The sequence below is a fragment of the Trematomus bernacchii genome, unplaced genomic scaffold (genome assembly GCF_902827165.1).
Source record: "Trematomus bernacchii unplaced genomic scaffold, fTreBer1.1, whole genome shotgun sequence".
NCBI lineage: Eukaryota > Metazoa > Chordata > Actinopteri > Perciformes > Nototheniidae > Trematomus > Trematomus bernacchii.
In genome coordinates this window covers 23,567,360-23,589,487 of record NW_022988043.1, presented here as the reverse complement: position 1 = coordinate 23,589,487, position 22,128 = coordinate 23,567,360, and the positions used below count along the sequence as shown (strand labels likewise).

Here is a 22,128-nt window from a genome sequence, read left to right as displayed (position 1 = left end):
AAGTAAACTCCGAAATAACGAGCAGCTGGCCCAAATATCTTCAATTACGAATAATGATGGCATTGTCCTTTATGATCCAGTCCATATTAATCATGAATTTGAACAGTTCTATAAACATTTATATACGTCTCAAGTACAGACATCAAAGGCCGAGTTAGAACATTTCTTTGTGGATCTGAATTTACCACATCTATCCCCTGAGGATATTGATCGCTTAGATTGTGAAATAATACTTATCTGAAGCATTGGAAGACATGAACCTTGGCAAATCCCCTGGTATAGATGGTATCCTCCCGGAATTATATTCCCAATTTTGGCCTGATTTAGGACCAATATTATTGGAAATGATTCATGTAGCACTCAAAGAAGGACATTTCCAAAAGGATATCAATACAGCTATAATTTCTCTCATACACAAAAAGGGGAAAGACCCAAATTGATGCACAAGTTTTAGACCAATATCACTTATAAATTCAGAAATCAAACTTTATGCCAAAGTAATAGCTCGACGATTGGAGAAAGTCCTTCCAACATTAGATCATTATGACCAAACAGGCTTTATGAAAAACCGATTCTCATCAGATAATATCAGGAGACTACTGTATGTTATTCATTTTGCAGCAGACATAACATCCCCTTGCGCCGTATTATCAGTTGATGCTGACAAAGCTTTTGACAGGCTAGAATGGCCATTTTTGTGGCATACAATGCAAAGAATGGGTTTTGGGGCAAAATGTATGATTATGTTGAAGATCCTATATAATAATCCAATTGCTATGGTTCTGACAGGCAATCAGTGGTCACCTAGATTTCCAATTCTACGTGGCACACGCTTCTGTTTGCAATTTCTCTAGAACCGCTTGCACAGAAAATAAGACTATCCAAAGAAGTAAAACAGATAGTTGTAAAAGAGACAGACCACAACATTTCGTTATATGCGGATGATCTACTACTGTACTTGGACGAGGTACCAACTACGCTTCCTAAGCTGTTAAATATCTTTACCCAATTTAGTTCAATATCTGGTTACAAGATCAATTTGAATAAATCATATCTTTTACCCCTCAATAGTGCCATGGTTGAACTAAACCTAAATACAGAATTGCAGATTGTCCAACACTTTTAAGTATTTGGGAATCGATATATATGCCTCATTAGACACAATAGTAGCAAAGAACTACAAAAAAATGTATACAACAATTAAAGATGACCTAAAAAAGTGGATTAATATAACAATTTATTTAGCAGGACGAATTTCAATCATAAAGATGAATATTCTACCAAGAGTCAATTTCTTAGCTAGTACAGTATGTTACCTTTATCTCCACCAGACGGTTTTTGGGACAAACTTCAGAATAGGATTTCAAAATATATTTGGAAAAACCAATACCCAAGAATCAGATACAGTACAAAGTTCTACAATATGACAAAAACAGTGGAGACCTTAATGTTCCCAATCTCGTGCTTTATTATTATTCCTTACGCTTCGAGCCTTGAAAAACTGGATTGATGAAAGCACCAATGTACCTTGGATTAAAATTGAAAGAAGTATAGTCTCTCCCCTTAAACTTGGTGATGTCTTATTTTCTGCCATGTCGCCATATGACTTTATTCAAACATTTGGACCAATTATTGGCCAAGCTGTGAAAGTGTGGAAACATGTAGAGAAATTGTGCAATTGGTCTGTAGATTGGCATAGTAACATACCAATTTTTCATAACCTGTTACTACGTATTGGAAAAAAAGCAATCCAAAATGCTGTCAATTAAGGATGATTCCAAGCCCCATATGCCTTCTCTGTAACCAAAAGACTATTGGCACATATGTACACACGGTTTATGAATGTACTGCAGTAAGAACGTTCTGGAAACAAGTTATTGACATTGTATCTGAGATTATTGGAGTTCACATACCCTGTCTCCCAAGTATTGTATTGTTGAATGACGATTCTTCTCTTGACCTACAGAACCATCAGAAAAGGGTGCTTTTTGCTGGTCTAACAGCAGCCAAAAAAAGAATTGTAATACGATGGAAACCCCCACATACTTTATTATTAAGCAATGGATATCATCCTTCCATGACCTACTAATCTCAGAGCTGTCAATCGCTTCTACTAATAAGGCTAAGGGGGAAACATTAGAGCAGTGGTCACCAACCTTTTTAAGCCCAAGATCACCGACCTCGGCCTTGGTGAAAGGTGAGATCTATTGCAGAATTGAGTGAAAAAGACAGCCCAGACAGTGCTTCCAATTTGAGGCCTTTTATATAGAGTGGCGAAGTCCCTCCCCTTCCGGTGGACCTCCATGATATGTATCATGTAAAATATGTATTGAAGTCAATGGAGAAAGAAAGATTATCTTTCGATCCCGTTTGAATTGTGCCACGAATTACACATATGATGTTTGTCAATTTAAAAGATAATTTTGCAAGTCAAAAAAAAAAAGATGTGTCGTAAAACTGTGAAGTAACACATTTGTTTGTGTGAAACGCTCAATGAACTACATCTCTTGCACAACAACACACGTCACCAAGATGGCCGTCACTACTGTCTTGTCAACACAACGATTGACTACCCTCACTATCACCACAATGAAACACGTCCAGAAGAAAGTCATGCAAAGCTGCCTGCCTGCCTTCCTTTGATTCTCTCTGAACTGCCTGGTCTTTTTAATGTTTAATGTCAACCATTTGTGCAGATTGCATGAAGTAGAGAAGATCGCCGAAGCTAATGTAGCGTTAGCATTTTCCCCCGGGCTTAAATGATGTATTATTGAATGATCACACCGGTGTGACAGTACTCTTCAAAGGGTTCACGAAATATGACTACTACTCTTACTGTTTAACATTTTGGGTTACTTCATGTTACTTCATGTTAAGGCTAATAAAAATGAAAAGAAATGCAGGTCTCCCTTGAAAAAGAGATCAATGATGATGATGATGATAAATAAAGGTTTTGAATTGAATTGAATTGAATAAAAATGACTCATTTAAAACATTATACATATATGCATGATTTGAATATTTGCCTTTAAAGAAAATATGGGCTTTTGTAACTGACACACTTGGTAAATCACTGATTGAAATCAATTATAAAACGACGTATCATTTAATCATGGAAACCAGTAATAAGAAAAAGGCAACACGAATAACTAAGGGAAAAATACCTTAAACAGGTTGCATCAATAAAAAATATGACAGCACAGTACTTACATGCATGTAATGATATTAAAATCTGCCTTTTTATTTCATTTAGCTTCTATTTCCGTTTGTTACAGTCAATCCATGGTGATTAAGCTGTTTATGTGGAACAAGGTTCACTTGTCTGCTGGTTCCTGCCAGTAGGGGTCTGTGGAGACAGACACAGCATCAGGCTGTAAATTATTGAGTGTTTGCTGTAGAGCTGCACACACACACAGTCCTCTGTATCCTCCATCTCATTGAGAAAATTAAAGAGGCCTGTTTAATGGCTGCTGCTGAAAGACATTGGATCTGCCCTCAGGTTTCACATATCCAACCCAGCAGACTTTGACACTCATTAATAAGTCATCATTCATAATCTGACGCTTCAATGGTGTTAAAATAGATCTGTGATGAACTCCTTCCACTGTGCTTCCAGGTGATGCTCAGAGGCAAACCTTTGTCTTATTATTTATTGAACATGGAGGCTGAAGGACACTCAGCGCAGGCTTCTCCCGATGTTCAACACTGCAGCGCTGCTTCTCCCCAGGAGGTGCTGACCCCAGGTCTGTTGTTCCTGTCTGCTGCCTAACCCTAACAGCCTCACTTCCACATACATCCGCCTGTCACATTTCATTCACAGCCACTCCTATAAGTAAAGAGGGCAGGCAGGCAGCCGCTGAAGCGTAGCTTTTTCTATGTCAATAATGAATCAGCCGCCTCATACATCTCCCACCTGGAGTTTCACTCAGCACTGTGTCACTGTGTTTTAAATGTCTTTTTCTGTTTCTGCAGAGGCAGCCGACCTGAGAAGAATGATAATGAACATCAAGATCGTCCATCTGGTGGGTGATGATGAATGGCTGCCAAGTGCTCAAATGGACTATTACTGGGAGAAGCTCTTGGAGAAAGACCCTGATGACTGGGGGGAATTATAATAATTATCCACACTTTGTCCAGTATTATTAGTTCTGAGAAGTTCACTTGTTGAGTTTTACTTGTTTTATGACTCATTTCCTGTACCCATTGTGGGCTCTATGTTACTTCCAATGATATTTAAAATGATTGATTTACAGGTTTCACACTGTAGCAGAAACACCCCTTTCAGTGTTTCTCATTTTCTGTAAGTGTATTTATACGATGCTCAGGTACTTCTGGTATTTTAATTTTAAATTGTAAACTGTTCAACTGCATATAAGCAAAAACAATAAATATTTGATGGATCTGTGGGTGTGCTGTGTCAGGCCCTGCACTGTTTACCGTACACATGGACACACTGATGATGGGGAAGTGTGTTACAGATATGAGAAGCTGCGCCTTGGGTTAATCATTGGTGAGTGGGTGCTGAATGTATCGGGTGCTGGTGATGTGCTGCACGTGGCCGGGCGGTGGGCGGACTTTCCCCCCGCCACTCCTCCGCTCCTCTCCGCCGCTCCAGTACGCGATGGAGCCCCGGACATAGCACACGGGACTCTGGCACTCTCTTTACGCGTGTTGGCTGGTAAGTCTGCTGCCTCGACTATCGTTAACTGGTCATCAGTCGATGCCGTTTCCAGGTGTATAGATGCTCCCGGACAGACTGCGGTGGGACAGTGCCTCATCATGTGATTCCTTACAGAGTGAAAGACAGCCGTCCGATGCGTAACGAAGAAAATCTTAACTTAACCAAAAGGAGTCTGATTCCCGACTGGAAGTGCTCCTCACCAGAGGTGGGAAGACACTAACTACATTTACCCAAGTACTGTAGTTAAGTACAATGTTGAGATACTTGTACTTTACTTGAGCATTTCCATTGTATGCTACTTCTTCTCTTGTACAATTCAGAGTTAAAGTTTTTACTTTTACTCCACTACATGTATTTTGTACCTTTAGTTACTTTACAGATGTGGATGAATGATGTGAAATATAATCAAGTGTTAAATCAGACTTTAGTTCCACCTGGAGTAAATTCACAAGCTACCCTGCAGTATACAAAGTCCTTCAAACTAGCTGCACCTTTACCAGCTTTGAGAACACTTTAATGATCAATCATTATAAAACATATCATATTATTCTGAAATGGACCAATCTGCACAATGACTACTTTTACTTTTGGTACTTTAAGTATATCTTGATGCTAATACTTTTTTTACTTTTACTTTAGTAACCTTTTGAATGCAGGACTCTTACTTGTAAAAGAGTATTCCTACACTGGTACTTTACTTAAGTACAATATATATAGGAGTAATTATCTCACCTCTGCTCCTATAGGTGTCATTCACATTAAGGACTTAACCCCACCACTTTTTGAAACGTCTGATTTGGACCTTATCACTTTTTAAAAGTATAATTTATTAACAAGGCTGCACTAAAGAGCTTGCATCAAGAAACTGAATTGAAAACGCTTCAGGAAAGGTTTGTATAGGACAGCAGATGATGCAATGTGAGTAGCCTACAGAAGTAACTAAAATGCATTTTCTAAAACAAAAGCTAAAAAACAAGTGAGTTTAACAAGTTTTCAGTTGTCACTGTTCATGATGCATTCGGATGACTGCAAATAACAGTATTTAACAAGCAAAAGTCCTCCATTCAAAATCTAACTTGAGTAAAAGTACACAAGTATTATCAGCTAAATGTACTTAGTAAGTATAAAAAGTAATTATATTTATATATGTGACATTTCTAGATGATATTGTTGTATCAAGTAGCATTTTACTGTTGTAGAGAAACTGAAACTGATGTAAAAATATATTTGAGTAATTTGACACTTTTGTGACTTAAAGAGGTAGTCCACTAGTTGAATTTGTAGAGATGCATTTTGTCAAAATAAATGTACTGGAGTAATATTACATTATTTAAATGTTAAATGTAGAGTAGAAGTATAAAGTAACATAAAATGGAAATGCTCAACTAAAGTACAAGTACCCCAAAATGGTACTTAAGTACAGTACTTGAGTAAATGTACTTAGTTTCTTCCCACCACTGCACACTTGTGTTGAATTTATTCAGTCAGTTTGTTGTTGTGTGATCACACCATTGTCCTTTTCCTGTGTTTCCCCTTACACTCAATAGATGCATGTGTTTCATTGTGTTAAGGTTCTAATGTGGAACTGCAGGAGGAGGTTGCATGGCAGGAGAGCCGCTCAGAGACAACCTTAGAGAGCAAGGTAGGCTCTCTTAGACCACAAACAGCTACTACAACAATTGACCTACCTACAGAACACAATCACCAGATACAAAATGCCTGATGTGTTCATAACACTTAAAGTTACAGTGTAATGTCCCAAGACTGACTTCAAATAATTTACTTAGGATACCTCAAATAATTGTCATACACCTAAATACAAATGTAAAGATAAGTTAACTTAACAGTTATTTGACTTGGTTAAAATATTTAGCCCACTTAAATCACTTCTCAAATTGAGGTTCTTGTAGTAACTGCTTCCTTTCATGTCTTTTTTTATCCATTTGTTCCCAGAATGAAAATAAGATGTGCCTACTACACACATAGATTGAGACACAGGTGCTTCCTGTTTTCTCTGTCTCTGCTGGCGGTGTGTCTGCTCAAGCTGGTCTACATTAAAGTGACAGTGAGGGACAGCGTCTACATCGAGCCCTATGGAATCTCCGTCAGCTTATCCAGAAGGTACGACATCAACTGCACCGCCATCTACGAGCTGGACCCTGTGGAGATAGGCAAAGCTCTGGAGATAAAGCGTAAAGTTATTGTTGACGTGGACGATGATAGCACTGTGAGTTTGACCTCCGACTGCCAAACGTTTATCAGAACAAGAGGATACCATGAGGCTCCAGTGTCGAATGCAGAGCGCAGCTTCCCATTGGCTTACTCCCTGGTGGTGCACAAGAATGCACCCATGGTGGAGCGGATTCTCCATGCCATCTATGCACCTAGTAACATCTACTGCATCCACTATGATCAGAAGTCCTCCCCGGCGTTCATAAAGGCCGTTACCAACCTGGCTCGGTGTGTTCCAAATGTGTTCATCGCCTCAAAACTAGAGTCTGTGCAATATGCCCACATCAGCAGGCTGAATGCTGACCTAAACTGCCTCTCTGACCTGCTAAAGTCAGAGGTCAAGTGGAAGTATGTTATCAACCTGTGTGGCCAGGACTTTCCTCTCAAGTCCAACTATGAGCTGGTGATGGAGCTGAAGCAGCTGAACGGCAGCAACATGCTGGAGTCCAGCCGGCCCAGTGAGCTCAAGAAGCAGCGCTACAGCTTCAAACACCAGCTGAAAAATGTGCCTTATGAGTACCGTCGTCTTCCTGTCAAAACCACAGCGCTCAAAGATGTCCCTCCTCACGGTATCGAGATGTTCATCGGGAGTGCATATTTTGTCCTCTCACAGGATTTTGTGAACTACATTAGCAGCAGCCAGGTGGCAAAGGACTTCCTGGCTTGGTCAGCTGACACATACTCTCCAGATGAACACTTCTGGGCCACCCTGGTCAGGGTCCCCGGGGTGCCAGGACACATTCCCCGATCAGAGGCTGACGTTACAGATCTGAGGAGTAAGACACGACTAGTCAAATGGAACTATTTAGAAGGGAATCTTTACCCCGCCTGCACGGGGACACACATGCGGAGTGTTTGCATCTACGGAGCAGCGGAGCTGCGCTGGCTCCTGAACTATGGACACTGGTTTGCTAACAAATTCGACCCCAAAGTGGACCCGATTCTGATCAAGTGTTTGGAGGAGAAGCTGATGGAAAAACGTCAAAACGTGCAAACATGATACCCAAAGGAAAAGCAAATGAGAGGAGGGAGTAGGTCCAGTATTTATTATATTATAGACAAAGGTGCAAATTGACATCAGAGTACATGGACTTATTTGTTGCACAATTGTGAGATGCAGGCACTTTACTTGAGTATTGTCATTTTGTTAGCTTCTACTACCTATTTCATTGGAAAACATTACGCCTGTTGGTGGTCCACATTTGCTAATCACTTTGCAGATTTCGCATACGCTGAAATGTTGACTTTAATTAAATGTATTATGTCAACAAATTTCACATAACTGTATTAGGTTAGTTGAAAGCAATGACATTAAGTTGAATCTAATATTTAACTAATACAGTTATGTGTGATCTGTTGACAGAATATTTCATTAAACTCAACATTTCAGGTTTTTAAGTGTGTGAACCACTTGCAACATTTGATCAGTAATCTGTGATTAAACATAGGGAGGGATCATTCTTCAAAATGAGGTCTTCTACTTTATTTAAAAGGAAAATGTTGATCTAATATCATTCCCTGAGGTATTTGAATTGTCTCTCCACCTACATGTTGCCATCCTGTTGCAGCAGGATACTGCCTTTCCACATGATTTCATTCATTCTTATAATTGTTTTACTTTCAACTACCACATAAAGAATTGGATCAGTAACAGAAGAAAGAAATACAAGTGCCTTTGGCTTAACGAATGTGGATTATCTGAGGAAATGCCATCCTAAAAACAAGTGCCACTTGATATCAGATCCCAGTACAGTGTCCATGTGGGTTCCACAGACTACTCTTACATTGAGGTTAGAAATACCAAAGACGGTTTTCCTCGTGTGTTCTGTTCATTCAATGCTCCACACAAGTTTGTTTTTCAGGTTTTTTTGTCGTGAAAACAGAAATTGAGGTTGAGTTTCGATGGTTGAGATTTCTGCTGATGTATTTATTGCTGAATAAAAGTATGATGCTTCTTATGGGTGGTTTGGCATGAAGCTCATTGAAAAGGCTCCGGCTTTTTGTTTACAATAATTCAATGTTTTAAAGACTGTCAGACACTGCTCTCCAATATGTTTGCATTCATTTAGTGAACTATGGTACAGGTATTTGATTGTCTGGATGAGTCAGAAACAGACAGGTGTTTCTGTTATTGTGTCCACCTTGCATATACATTGATTTTAAAATGGCTCTGTGTTCAGTGCGTTGTCAGGCTTAAGGATGCACACGATGCCATGTGTTTGTTGTTTACAATGCTTCAACAGGCTCGCATGCCTGTATAAGAAGTTCTGGCCCTGCAGTCGTTCCCCAGCGTCTCCACAGTAAGTGCTCTTTTAATTCTCTCTCTGGCTGCCTGCAGACTTGGCTCCAAATACTGATGACTTAACAAGACTGATATAAAGTGGATGAAATTAGTGTGATCATTCTGTCTGTCAGAATACAGCAGGGATGCCTCCAAATAACCCCCCCCATCCCACCTGGCCAGCATTCACAAGCAGGCTAGAAGAATTCATCAGTTTATTTACTTAAAGGTGGGGTAGGTAAGTTTGAGAAACCGGCTCGAGATACACTTTTTGTTATGTTCCATGGAATGCTCTTAACATCCCGATAGCAATAAATATCTTAAGTGCTTTGACAAAAAATCCATAAAAAAATGTCATCTGTGGAAGCCGTAGTACTGTAAAAAGCACGACCAATCATTTTAGCCGGCCTGGCTAAAATAACTGGATGGCCTACCTGCCTGTCAGCCTTCCATCTGTGCACAAACTTATCTCGTGCCCTCATTGGTCATGTGCGCGTTCGTGTGTGTTGGAGGAGGGGCTCTGTAAGGAAGTGGCAGATTTTCTCCGGCTGTGTATTTTCAAATTCTAGCGCACTCGAGCCGGTTTCTCCAAAATTACCTACCCCACCTTTAAGTAAAAGTAGCAATACTACAGTGCAAAAGCACTGAGTTATAAGTAAAATAAGTGCATTTAAAAGTGTACTTAGGTAAAAGTACAAAAGTATTTGCATCAAAAAATATATTTTAAGAACCAAAAGTAAAAGTAGGCGTTATGCAGAATGGCTCCTTTAAGCACCATATATTAAAAGTCACTAGTAACTAAAGCTGTAAAATAAATGTAGTGGAGTAAAAGTAAAAGTAGAAAATATTCAAGTAAAGTTGTAACGTACAAGTACAAGGCCAGTGCCCCTGTTACACTGAACTTGGACCCCCATGGCCCCATTATCAAAATTATCATAATACAATTTCTGATAGTGTTACCGCAAAGACTGTTGTGGAGCTAACAGATTTAATATAATATATATATTATATAATGAAATAAAATGGTATCTTAGACATTTGCTAAAAGTATGTTACTAAACAAACACCAATAATTGTGTTTTATGTGATGTGGTATATGACTTTATACTGAATTTAAAATGTAAAAATGTTAAAGCGCATTAAATGTGCCCCTCTCTCAAAATAACTGTCCCCCCGCCCCCCCCAAGTAAAATTGGTCTCGAACCGCCACTTGCTTTAATTGATCTGTTACAACAGGATAACCCAATCTCTTCTGGGTTTGTTTACCATTAACTAGTTAACCAAGCACCAATGTTAGGCAGCCTGATGTGATGACACAACGCCTCGCTCAGGCTCAGACTGCAGTATCCCCTCCAGGAGCCCTGCAAATGTTGCCACAGGGATTTGTACACACCAGGAGCACAATGTAACTGGAGGAACCTTTTCAATTTCCCCAAAGAAACACTCATCATGGTGGCACACCTAAAGAATAAACAGAGAGTCTGTGGAGTCGGAGTGTGTGTGGAAACATGAAAAAACATGTGCTCAGAGACGTGGGAGTTAAATTTACCGGCAGTGAGGGTATAATAAAAATATGCTGCCAAGTTGGAAGTACCTTTATCTTTTAACTCATCCGCAAAGCGTTTCCTCTTTAGGAAACAGCTTTTCTACTGTTCATGGATGAGAAGCCCTTAAGATATAAAATCAATCTTGAACTCCATATAAGGGCAAAGTCCCTCTGCTGAGCTGAGCACCATTGTGTGTGATGATCAAACGCTCCAGTTATCTTATGAGAAGAACTGCTCATGGATAATGGACTAGTTTGTGACATCCCCTCTTCTCTTCACTAATGGAAGTGTCACCACTGAAGCCCTGCAGATGGACCACAGTGGATCTTCTCTTTGCTTCATTAGCATGGACGTGTTCGCAGAAGTTGTAAATGTTTCACTGCAGTGCCCCCCCGTCTGCCCTCCTCCCGCCTGCTCCTCACAATAAACTCAATTCATGGCTGCTCTACGGAGTACAGGGGTTGTAGAGGCCAGGTGAAATCTGAATAAGAAACCCCCCTCCCCTCCTCTAACGTGCGTGTCTATCTGCAGGTATACAATGAACAATAAGCATCATTCTTTCTCTGTGCTCTGGTATTTTGGACCGGATCCAAGCTGTTTTCCCCCTGGCTCATTAAGACCTCTTTCCCAAAGAGTTGCTGAGTCATCTTCCAAGTCTGTGAATTTATGATTCAGTTTCAGCAGAACTTTTGGCTAGCCCCTCCGTACCCCATGCACATTCTCATTTCATTTGTGATTTGTTTTGTAGCGTTCCTTGGCTTTAAAAATACAAGACATTAAGAACAACCTTTCCTGCTGGAGGTAATTACATTAGACCCACTGTTCAAACATTGTTTATTATGCAAAGAGGAAATCATTGGCCAAACGCCCGGAGCAGCTAAGGAAAGCGACTGACTGCTCTGGACTGTCCGGCAGCAGGTATTCAACAGGACGTCGTCCAATCTGACATTCAACACTGGCTCATTACTGCTATTGCAGATGACTGATAGGTTCTCATGCGTGTCTTTAAAGAATGGCTTCCTTCTTACCGTCTCCTGTTCTTCATGTATAATATCTTTCTTTGCCTTGGGTGTGGATGGTGCTCTGTAATTAAAATGGCTCTGACGTTTAGTTTAATACACACAGTTAAGCTCACACACACTATTTTATGAACATATAGGTTCACCTGCTGAATTAAAAACAGAACAAATGAAGCAAAGAAAGTGAAAACCATAAAGCAGATTCAGGCAGTAGGCGTATAGATTCACACTTAAAGTATTAGCCTACAGAACAGTACAGCTCACAGAGAAGAGAGAACACCTGATCCTTTACAACAAACACTATATGATCTTTTTAGGTGTTGGTAACATTGTAATCCTGATAGTGCTGTAATGTGATCTTTTTTTAAATGCAACAGTTATCAGATTGCATCTTTTTTAAATGTAACTGTAAGGGATAATAGTTACCTTTTTGTATGCTTATTATATAATCCCGTTACATGCCATACATTACTTCGTAAATCTGCTGTGTTCATTTTTTTTTAAACTATTTTTTTTCCTTTATTTTGATATATATTAAAAGTTAAAATACAAAAAAATGGCTAATAATGTTTAATAAAATGTAATTTAAGTATGCAGATATTGAACCATTAAATTGATCTGAATGTACAAAAAAAGGACATGGTTGCATAATCTCTTTTCGTATAATGAACATGATTTGAATTAATTAAAAAGTAAAGTTGAGTGAAATATTACATTTAGATTTACTTACAAATAATAAGTACGGGCAATTAAGAGAGGACATATTCTGCTCATTTTCAGGTTGATATGAGTATTAAGTTTCTCTACTGCGACATGTCTCCATGCTTTAATGTTCAAAAAGCTCTTTCTTTGTCTCATACTGTCTGTGCTGCAGCACCTCTTTTCACCCTCTGTCTGAAACCAGAGCCCAGTCTGCTCTGATTGGTTAGCTGGCCGGCTCTGTTGTGATTGGTCCACTGCTTACATATATCACGTACAATGTGTTGGAGCACTGGCCAATAGAAGCGTGAGGCTTACATAGTGATGTCATTATGTTACAGAATAAACAAAGGAGTGGACATTTGGGATTTTAGCCTCTGCAGTCCATTTACATGCACACAAACCTATTATTATTATTATATATAACACATTACAAGGAAGGGAAAACCCTAAAAAACATAAAAGGGCCTCTTTAATATCCATATATTGATTTAGATACATTTGTTGTGTGCAACCACTGCTAAATAAAATAAAGTCAAATCGAATTCATAATTGTTCTAGTACAGATCACACTGAGATAACTTTCAGGTTAAGATGAGAGGAGGAGCTTTAGTCAGACTAAAGAGTGTAAGACAGATCTCAGAACAGGAGAGCCTCTCCAAACATGATTCAGAAGTTCCTAAAGACATATTAATACCATAGACTGTATAGATTAATACTTTTTCACAACAGCTGGGAAAGCATCCACTTGATTGATACACAATATACATCCAGCTGATAAAAATCAATGTTAAGTACTGATATCTCTACCACGGTCATTCAACTATATTACGAGCCTCCTCACAGCAGCAGCCAATGAAAAGGAGAGTTGTTCCTTCCCTAATGTATACATAGCTGCTGTATATATTTCAATGGGGATGGCATTATATTTGGCAGGATAAAGAGTGTGTTCTTGCAGTACACAAAGCTCTACCTTCACAGTGGTCAGACCCAATGAAGGGCCTCTCAGCATGTATCCAAATACAGACTGTCATCGGCCCTGCCCAGTTCCTGGGGGGACGATGCCTGGTGCCCCGACAGAGCAGAGGACCTCTGGGCGAACAGCCGCCCTTTGTTCCTGTGGAGCAGAGCCGGCTCTACCTGCAGGATTAAGAGTCCGGGATGTGGGGGGGTTGGGGCGGCGGTAACTCAATCCGCCCTATCTCACTGCGAATGTATGCTCAAAGGTAAGAAGTGTTTATTTGAGATAAGGTGTGTCTCAGAAAGGATAAGAAAGCTAAATGTTTCATTGGCTGTATGACTTAATGACACTGAACGGTGCAAAGATTAAATCAATGCGATACATTCCCAGGACGTCCCCTGACACGATAAATTCCACTTTCTTCATTCAACTTTTCTCTCACACCGCCTCAGGCTGCCATCCCTTTTCCACCCTCACTCTCAGCTGCCCACTCTCAGCTGCCCACTCCCCTCAATGCAAATATCTGCCTGAGCACACAACCTAAGCAAACAACTTTTCAGTTTTAAAAAGCAGATTAAGGTGTATCATTTACATCTGCCTCTCTCTTCGTCATTCACTTAATTTTCAATTAATATCAGACAGCTTCAGAAACCCTGACATTGAGTAAACACTCTTTAAATACACAGTGGTCTCCTTTTCTTTCACTCTTTGCGAGCTAGTCACTTGTTGCTAAATCGTCCTCACAGATATGACCCTCATGTGCATGAAAAGCCAGCTTTATAACTGAAGGCCAGTGAAAAGCTGTAGCACAGTTCTCTCAGCATAATGGCTGCCTTGTCTGAGCAGACAGACACCGGTTCCAACCAACACCTCACTACATGAGCTAATGCCTGGAATAACACAGAGTACTTTTCTCACACACTCCTCCCTCGCTGCCGAGCAGTAAGACACTCTTAGGACACAAACGGCAAGCTTTACTGGAAAACACTGATCGCTTTAATGAAGAGTTAAGATTAAAAAAAAAAAAATGTAAGCTTTACTGACTTGATACAGTTCTTTATTTAAAGAGCCATTATTATGTTTTTGGGCTTTTCACTTTCCTGATATAGGTTTGTGTGCTCGTAAATTGTCTGCAAAGGTTTGAATCTCTCCAGAGAGTTTCTCTCACTTACTCCCACCCACCCACCCACCCTCCCCTGCCTGGAACACCTCCATTGGACTCCTTTGTTTACTTCTGTAACATAGTGACATCACTACGTATCCCTTGCGCTTCTATTGACCATCTGTCCGGAACATTGTACCTGATAGGTTAAGGGCCGGGACATATGTAAGTAGTGGACCAATCACAACAGAGCCGGCCAGCTATCCAATCAGAGCAGACTGGGCTCTGGTTTCAGACAGAGGGTGAAAAGAGGTGCTGCAGCACAGGCAGTATGAGAACAATAAAGAGCTTTTTGAACATTAAAGCATGGAGACATGTAGAGACACTATATATACCTTTAAACGGCAGTCAACATTTTGTCTCACAGCAAGATAACTTTACAGCTTGACATGAAGTCTGCCTCAGTATTCATGGTCCACAGAGCATGTGTGTATGTGTACATTTGTGAGAAAATCCTGAGCACAACCACGACAGAATATTACTGCCAAAAGTCACGTGACTCACGTGACTTTTGGCAGTAATATTCCGTGACCTGAGAAGAAAAAGTTTTGTACTTGTAAAACCTACGCTGAATTTGTCTCTGAAACATGATTTATTAGAAAAATGTAATGTGTTTGTTTGATACAGTAGATACGTTTTTTATTTGCAAAACTAAATGCATTAGTTTGTAGATGGTGTTTTGTATTTGCTAACCACACTGTGTTTGTTAGTGAATCATTAGGCATTTGTAAAACTTGTTTAGTTTGTTTGTGGAGTTATGGCAGGAAATTAGCTCCATATGGCACAAGCTACCAAGGGAGGTATCAATAGAAGAAAACAAACTTCACAGTCTGTTTTCACCACAAGGCTCTGCGTCAAACCAGAGCCAGAGCAAATCGCATATCATGTAAAAGCAGCTTGTTCATGCATCCTGGATGAGGCTCGGGACATGGAATTTGAGCGGGCCTTATTGAAAGCAAGCCCCCAAGAAGTGAGTCGGCTGTTGAAGTGTAGCCCTGGCTAAAATTAGTTTAAACAATAGGATACAAATAAGCTAATGTTTTCTGAAAGTTAAAAGACATAAATATGGTTTAAAAAGATGTATAAAATGTATTTGATGCATAACTGAGTTCAAAGGTTAAAAAGGTTAGAGTTCATGAGCATAGTTTGTTTACTGTGTATATGAGTCAGCACGTGTAGTTCACAGCCTAACATGAGGTATAACTGTCAATCTTTGTTTTTCTGTATTTTAATTGGAATGTACTAAAAGGTCCGCCAATAGAGAACTGCAGTGACGCGTCCTAAAACCCGGAAGTAAACTCCTTCCGGTTCCTTCGTCAAAAATGCAATGCAATTTCTCCATAGGATTTTGGAAAATAGCTCGAAATAAGGTCTGTGGTTGACACACATTTAAGAGACGGATCACGTTTTGTTCAGCCGGATAATATCCACATGTCTACCCTACTTTTATAATGTTCTAATCATAAATCTATCGATCATAAATCTATCGATAAGATTTATGATTCGAAAATTATAATTATATAATAAGCGGGGCTTAGACATACGCATCAACGCCTTGGCTTTGAGAGGAGAGCAGACATGAGTGTTACGGTACGTCCACATGGTGCCGTCGCGTGCTTCAACGGAGACGCTTCCCATTCACTTTGAATGGGGTGACGTCACGCTTTGCCGAACTGCATTGTGGTTCCGTCGCGTCGCTTTGCCTCCGTTGCTCGCTTCGAAAGTTGAGAAAAGTTAAACTTTTCAAGCGTCCACGGAAGCGCCAGCCAATCAAATCATATGCCAGTACAAGCGCTAGCCAATAAAACCGGGTGCTTGTGTCTCCGGGGCGGGAGATTAATGTGATTGGTTGTTGGTCGCACGCCAGACACGCCCACCGGCAAGCTTCAACGTGACGTCGTGTTGAATCTATATGGATATGGACACATCATATACACAACATATACACAACTACGGAGCCCAGACCGGACATCTTGGAAGATCTAGGGATGATTCAGGTATTTTGTTTGGTATTATTTTGGCTTCATGCGCCACTGACCAACTTACAAAGGAATTAATCGGGCCCGGCCTCAAATGCTTCTACTGTTCCCTTTATAATCGTGGTTGAAACTCTGCTTTGAGTTGAGTCCAGATTGTCATGGCGGCGCTTTAGTTGCTAGATTCGGGTGGTGGGGGAGGCCGTCAAGCTGTAGATATATTGGTCTTGGAAGCAGCATAGAAGTCCTGGAAAACTGTCAGGCGCCTCAAGAAAGAAAGCCAAGCAGTGGGACCCAAACCAAGACCATTGTGGATAGGTGGAACACCTGATTCTGACCAACACATCCTCAGCAGAGGAAGGAGAGTTGGAAACCTCGGGGAAACCTTACCCATATTCTAATCAAAGGCGGTCGTTAAGAAGCTGCTCAACAGGAGCTTCACCCAGTGATGCTAACGTTGGACATGGCTGGGCTAGCCGACACATATTTTCAATGCAGAGCAGCAAAATGTAGAGGGATAGATGATGACTCACCTGCTTGTCATGGTGGAGGCTGCAGTTTTTTTAGATCTGTTATTGATATGTATTATTTTTTTTGTCAAAGCCCAACACTTAAATCAATGAGGGTAGGCCATAGCAAAAACACCTGCTTGCATAAAGCAGGGCCGTCCTAGACTTTAATGCAAACAAAGGCAAGAGCAGCTAATGATCTGTAGCTGTGAATTCCTGGGTAAACACCTTGTGGTTATGCAGTGGAAGCATATACAGTCTATGAGTGGAACATGACTGAATGAACCCTCACCATGATGACCATGGTGTAGGAGCCCAGCTGACGTGTCTCCAGCACGGACACACACGCCCAACTACCATGCTCTGGAGCTCTTTGTGCTCTTTTAACTTTCAAACTGTTTTAGAACAACAAATAGATAACACACAAATAGAGAAAAACTGAAGAGAAAAACAACAAAACAGTTGAGAACACATCTCCAAATGTACAGCCTTTCCTTTTTCCTTATTGCATTGTTCACACATCTCTGCTTTGGTCCTATAGTAGGTCAGTCCATGGTATATATTTATTCTACAATATCCAACCACTGAGGCTTTGTGTATCAACTGAAGAGCAGGTCCTATTGACAATGTTATTGACCATTGTAAAGAGCAGGCATACGTTTTCCTGTTTGTTTTTTATCAGCTATCGGTTGGAATCAATACATGTGCTACACAGGCTGCCATGTCCAACTATCACATCTAAAATCATTGTGGATGGCATGTGAGAAATACACCGGTAAAATATATCTTTAGAAAACGGCTTACAGTATATGAATAGTCAAGATAGTCTGATGAGCTGCTAACATCACCCATCTAATCCGAGAGGAGGTTTAATAGTGGCATTATGAGGCCAAACAGCGTCAATTCAGACTGAAACACATTCACTTATGGAGATGGGGGATATTTATCAGCTGCTTGTGTGACAGTCAGACAGTGAATACTTTCCAGCAGCCGCTGTCGTTAGTTAACGGTAAACTAAACTGTGGACGAGCAGCACTGCAGCGGTTGGTGAATGCAGCTGAACCACATTAATAAACAATGAAGCAATGCACTCTGGGAAAGAGTATAACTTTGGATATGTCGTTCTTTAATTTAATCTGGTTTTGTATGATAAAAAGCAACACGATCATCGACCCAACACAGTCCCCTATTGTTGTTGTTGTGACAGGTGTTGGGGAGAAAATCACCGATGTAAACGGTGATGTCATGACGCAGCACCAGTCGGGCTCTGAGCGGTGGAAACACATGTGGGGCTAAAAGAAGAACTGGTTCGGAAACAGAAGAGCACAAGCACAGAGCCTAAACGGGAACTGGATTTTGGAGGGAAATTTTTCAAACTTCACATTTAGTTTCACTGTACTTCTTCCATACCTTTTTTTGTCAATTCCTGTGCTGTTCAGAGACAATTTTTGAGGGCGACCAGAAGGTCACAGGAATATTGAGATTCCTTTTTTTATTTCTGTGTCATAGAAATGTCTCAGTTGTAGATATCTGAACAGCTTCCTGTTTCTAGGTAATACTCTTTTTTTGAGTTCATTAAACATTTTAAAAGATTGTCCCTCTATGAATGTCCAAGAAGCTATTATCCCTTTCTGCCCTCTGTTTATAATCATTAATAATGTTATAGCCAAATGTTGCCTATATCACCATATATAGAATAACAAATGTTTACATTAACAACATGCATTTTAGTGATTTATTTTTGTCAGACTTTCTATTTAACATTGGTGACGGTGAATGATGGCTGCCAATCAATACATGGTGTGCATGCAGCTGTGACGCAGCCATGATGTCATTGGTGGAGGCCTGCCATTGGCTGATTCAGTGCGAGGGAGAACAGTAAAGACAGGATTTTAGTTTACAACACTTCACTCTGCTAGAAGTTACTTTAAGCTCTTCTTTTACAAACTCTGTTCTGCTTTTAAAATAGGTATTTTTTCACTCTTCAGTAAGTTTAAGAGCATTTCTTATATGCAGTGTTGGAAGATTCAGATCCTTTACTCAAGTAAAAGTACAAATACTATAGTCTTAAATACTCCATTACAAGTAAAGATTACAAAATGTCTCTTAATTAAAAGCACAGAAGTATTACTATCAAAATGTCCAGTGCAAGTATTCATTCTGCACAATGGCCCTTTTCAGAATAATATAAATAACAGAAGTATTATCTGTTAAATGATCTTAAAGTATCAAAAGTAAAAATAATCGTTATGTCGAATGGATTTGTTCACAGTATTTTATTAATATGGTTATTATCTTATCCTTTTTTTACTCATAAGAGCATTTTAGTATTGTAGTTTGTTAATATGGACCACATTTAGAAGCTTGAAATACTGTGTAGTTTAGTACTACTGTGCTGCATTATACCATTACAGCATATCATTACATTACATGTCACTTGTTAGACGCTTATAGTTATTTAGCAGACTTTGGAACATATTTACCTTCTTTTATTAAAGATATGTGACTGTAATAAATTCAGGGCCAGCTGTTATTTCTAAGGTTTCTCCGGAAACAACCAGAGATTGATTTGCATGAATTCTTAATTTGAGATGTTTGTATCATCACCTGTTTCAGGGGTTTCCTGTGAGTATGTTTGTATGCAAGTTGAGATCCCTTTTATACAGTCAGATTGTGAATAATAATACATGTATTTTCAGAGTGAACTAGAAGATGGATAATAACTGAATTCCTGAAATGCTGCAAACTTCAATAGGGTGAAACTTTTTTGTTTTAGTTCCCTTTACACAAGATAAACCATTTGATCTCTCAGCCTTTCCTCTGGCGCCACCCTCTGGTCAAACACTTTCTTGCTTTAAGATAAGATGAGATCAAATGGACCTTTATGAATCCCCGTGGGGAAATTCAGTAGTTCAAACAACAACAGGGTAAGGGTGAAAAACAGGATAGCACAGATTCACACAGATTAATAAAATCAAAAATAAGATCAAAGATTAAAAAAAATGTTTTAAATAATAATGAGAAACGATGAAATAAGAAATGAGCATATATACATATTGGGTCATATAAACTATGAAGTAAGAAATGAATGAAAATGAAAATGGATATGTATACAAATTGGGTCATATATACATATTACATATTAGATATATTAACATGGGTGTGTGGAAACAGTGTGAATGTATGTCCAGTAATTGTTTCACATTATTGACCCCTTGTTGTGCAGCATGATAGCTACAGGCACAAAGGACTGTCCGAAGCTGTTATTGCTTATGTTTGTGTGATGGAGGAGGAATTACGTATGTTTGTTATTACAATGCATGTACTTCTATAACCTGGTTCCTGGTGACAACATATTTTGGAAGAAGTTCAGCTTCAACATCAAATACAACCTTTAAGGGATTTACCATAATGTTAACCCAATATCACTGAGGCTAAAGTATGTCACAGAACACAGGCTGATTGAACATGTCTGAGTTGTTTTTATTGAATTCAACACCAAAACAGTCAAGTGTATATAACGGGGTGCTAAAGGTAGACTCCTGAGCTTCCTTACATCACACTGGTTGTGTTGTTCTTGTTGGTGTCTTCTGTCCCTCTTCAGGAAGGCCATACAGAGGAAGAGTCCTGCCCTGTGAGATCAAAAAAAGTTCATGCATGGACAGAGATGAGATTAATCATCACATGAAACTTTTGTCAAGAAAACTATCAAGAAAAATACCAACACTCTTTCTTTAATGTTCTACTCACCAAAAACACAGGTGTCCATCTTGTGGCAGTCACCACAGTATGGTGATCTACGGTGGCTGAGAGGTGCAATCAACAATTACAAAGTGTGAAACACTTTAACAAAGCTTGAGACAAATTTACATTTTATAAAACAAATGTACATTTTATAAGACAAAATTACATTAGCAAAACACTTTTACCAAAGAAAAAACAATTTAACATTAACAAAAACAAACACTTTTACCAAGCTAGAGACAAATTTACAAGTGTCGAAACACTTTAACATTTGCCGAAACACTTTAACAAACTAGAGAATCAAACCGGAAAGGGAATGCCCATCATACCAGAAGGGACGTGCAAGTGATTGACACAAACTTAAGTTTGTTTTGGCGGATAGACCGCCGGTACCTATGGACCTTTATGGTCGTTAAACATGTTTTGTCCGTTCTGTGGAAACCACCTGGGCCAAGTGACATGGTTTTGCTCATCACGATATACTTTCTCGTGCGCAAGAGATACATTCTCGTGCTCACAAGAAAGTTACAGGTTCGCCAAGTAGGAAGTGGAGCTGTGGCTTTTACACACAGCCTACGCTGTGTTTACCTTCATTAGACAGCTAAAGAGCGGCTGCAGGCTGCTTCGTTATAGCCACACACACCTCTACACACACACACACCTCCACACACACCTCTACACACATCAAACTGCCCGATTATTACGCCTTATTATTCTATTTATGAAGGACATGTCCGGTCACCAGGGTGTGTGTGTGTGTGTGTGTGTGTGTGTGTGTGTGTGTGTGTGTGTGTGTGTGTGTGTGTGTGACACTGGCATTTGTTTTCAGAAGATATTAAAGCTCCCATGTCATGCTTTTCCGGTTATTACCCGTCCCCTTGTGTGTTATGAAGGTTTTTATGCATGTAAACGGTGTGCAGAGTCAAAACCCTCAAAGTACACCCTGTAGCGAGTAAAACTCTAACACAGAAAATACCTCCCCAAAACGCCTCGTTGGAGATACGTCACTGCCCATTTGATTCTTCCGGGTACCGCCTGATGTCATGCGGTACCCGGAACGAAATGGACCAATCCCGAAGAGCTATGGCCACACCAGCAGCGGCGTGTTCCTCCTCCAGAGGTTCGAAGAACCGGCATTTCACAGACGAAAGCTTCCAAAACATTGCCCAGTTTGAGGCCGGATATGCACAGCTTGTTTGGACCGTTTGGAGCAGGGGAAGATCTGGGTATACAACCTGTAAGTTTGCATTGTTATTTGTGTATTTATCAAACAAGACTGTTTAAATGTGTAAACTGTGTTGGACTGCTAAGCCATTG

The 22,128-nt window shown here is 39.9% G+C and overlaps 1 protein-coding gene across 3 annotated transcripts; it reads left to right on the top strand.

Moving 5' to 3' along the window:
• Window positions 1-4,575: 4,575 nt before the first annotated feature.
• On the top strand, window positions 4,576-8,871 carry gcnt4a (glucosaminyl (N-acetyl) transferase 4a). Of its 3 annotated transcripts, XM_034118222.1 has the most exons (4): window positions 4,589-4,678; window positions 4,796-4,886; window positions 6,253-6,323; window positions 6,635-8,871. In XM_034118222.1, the coding sequence occupies exon 4, from the start codon at window positions 6,636-6,638 to the stop codon at window positions 7,911-7,913; it is 1,278 nt and encodes a 425-aa protein (XP_033974113.1). In that variant the 5' UTR covers window positions 4,589-4,678; window positions 4,796-4,886; window positions 6,253-6,323; window position 6,635; the 3' UTR covers window positions 7,914-8,871. The 3 variants fall into 3 exon arrangements, with proteins under 3 accessions (XP_033974114.1, XP_033974113.1, XP_033974112.1); XM_034118223.1 differs by lacking the exon at window positions 4,796-4,886 and having other exon boundaries at window positions 4,576-4,678; XM_034118221.1 differs by having other exon boundaries at window positions 4,594-4,886.
• Window positions 8,872-22,128: the final 13,257 nt, after the last annotated feature.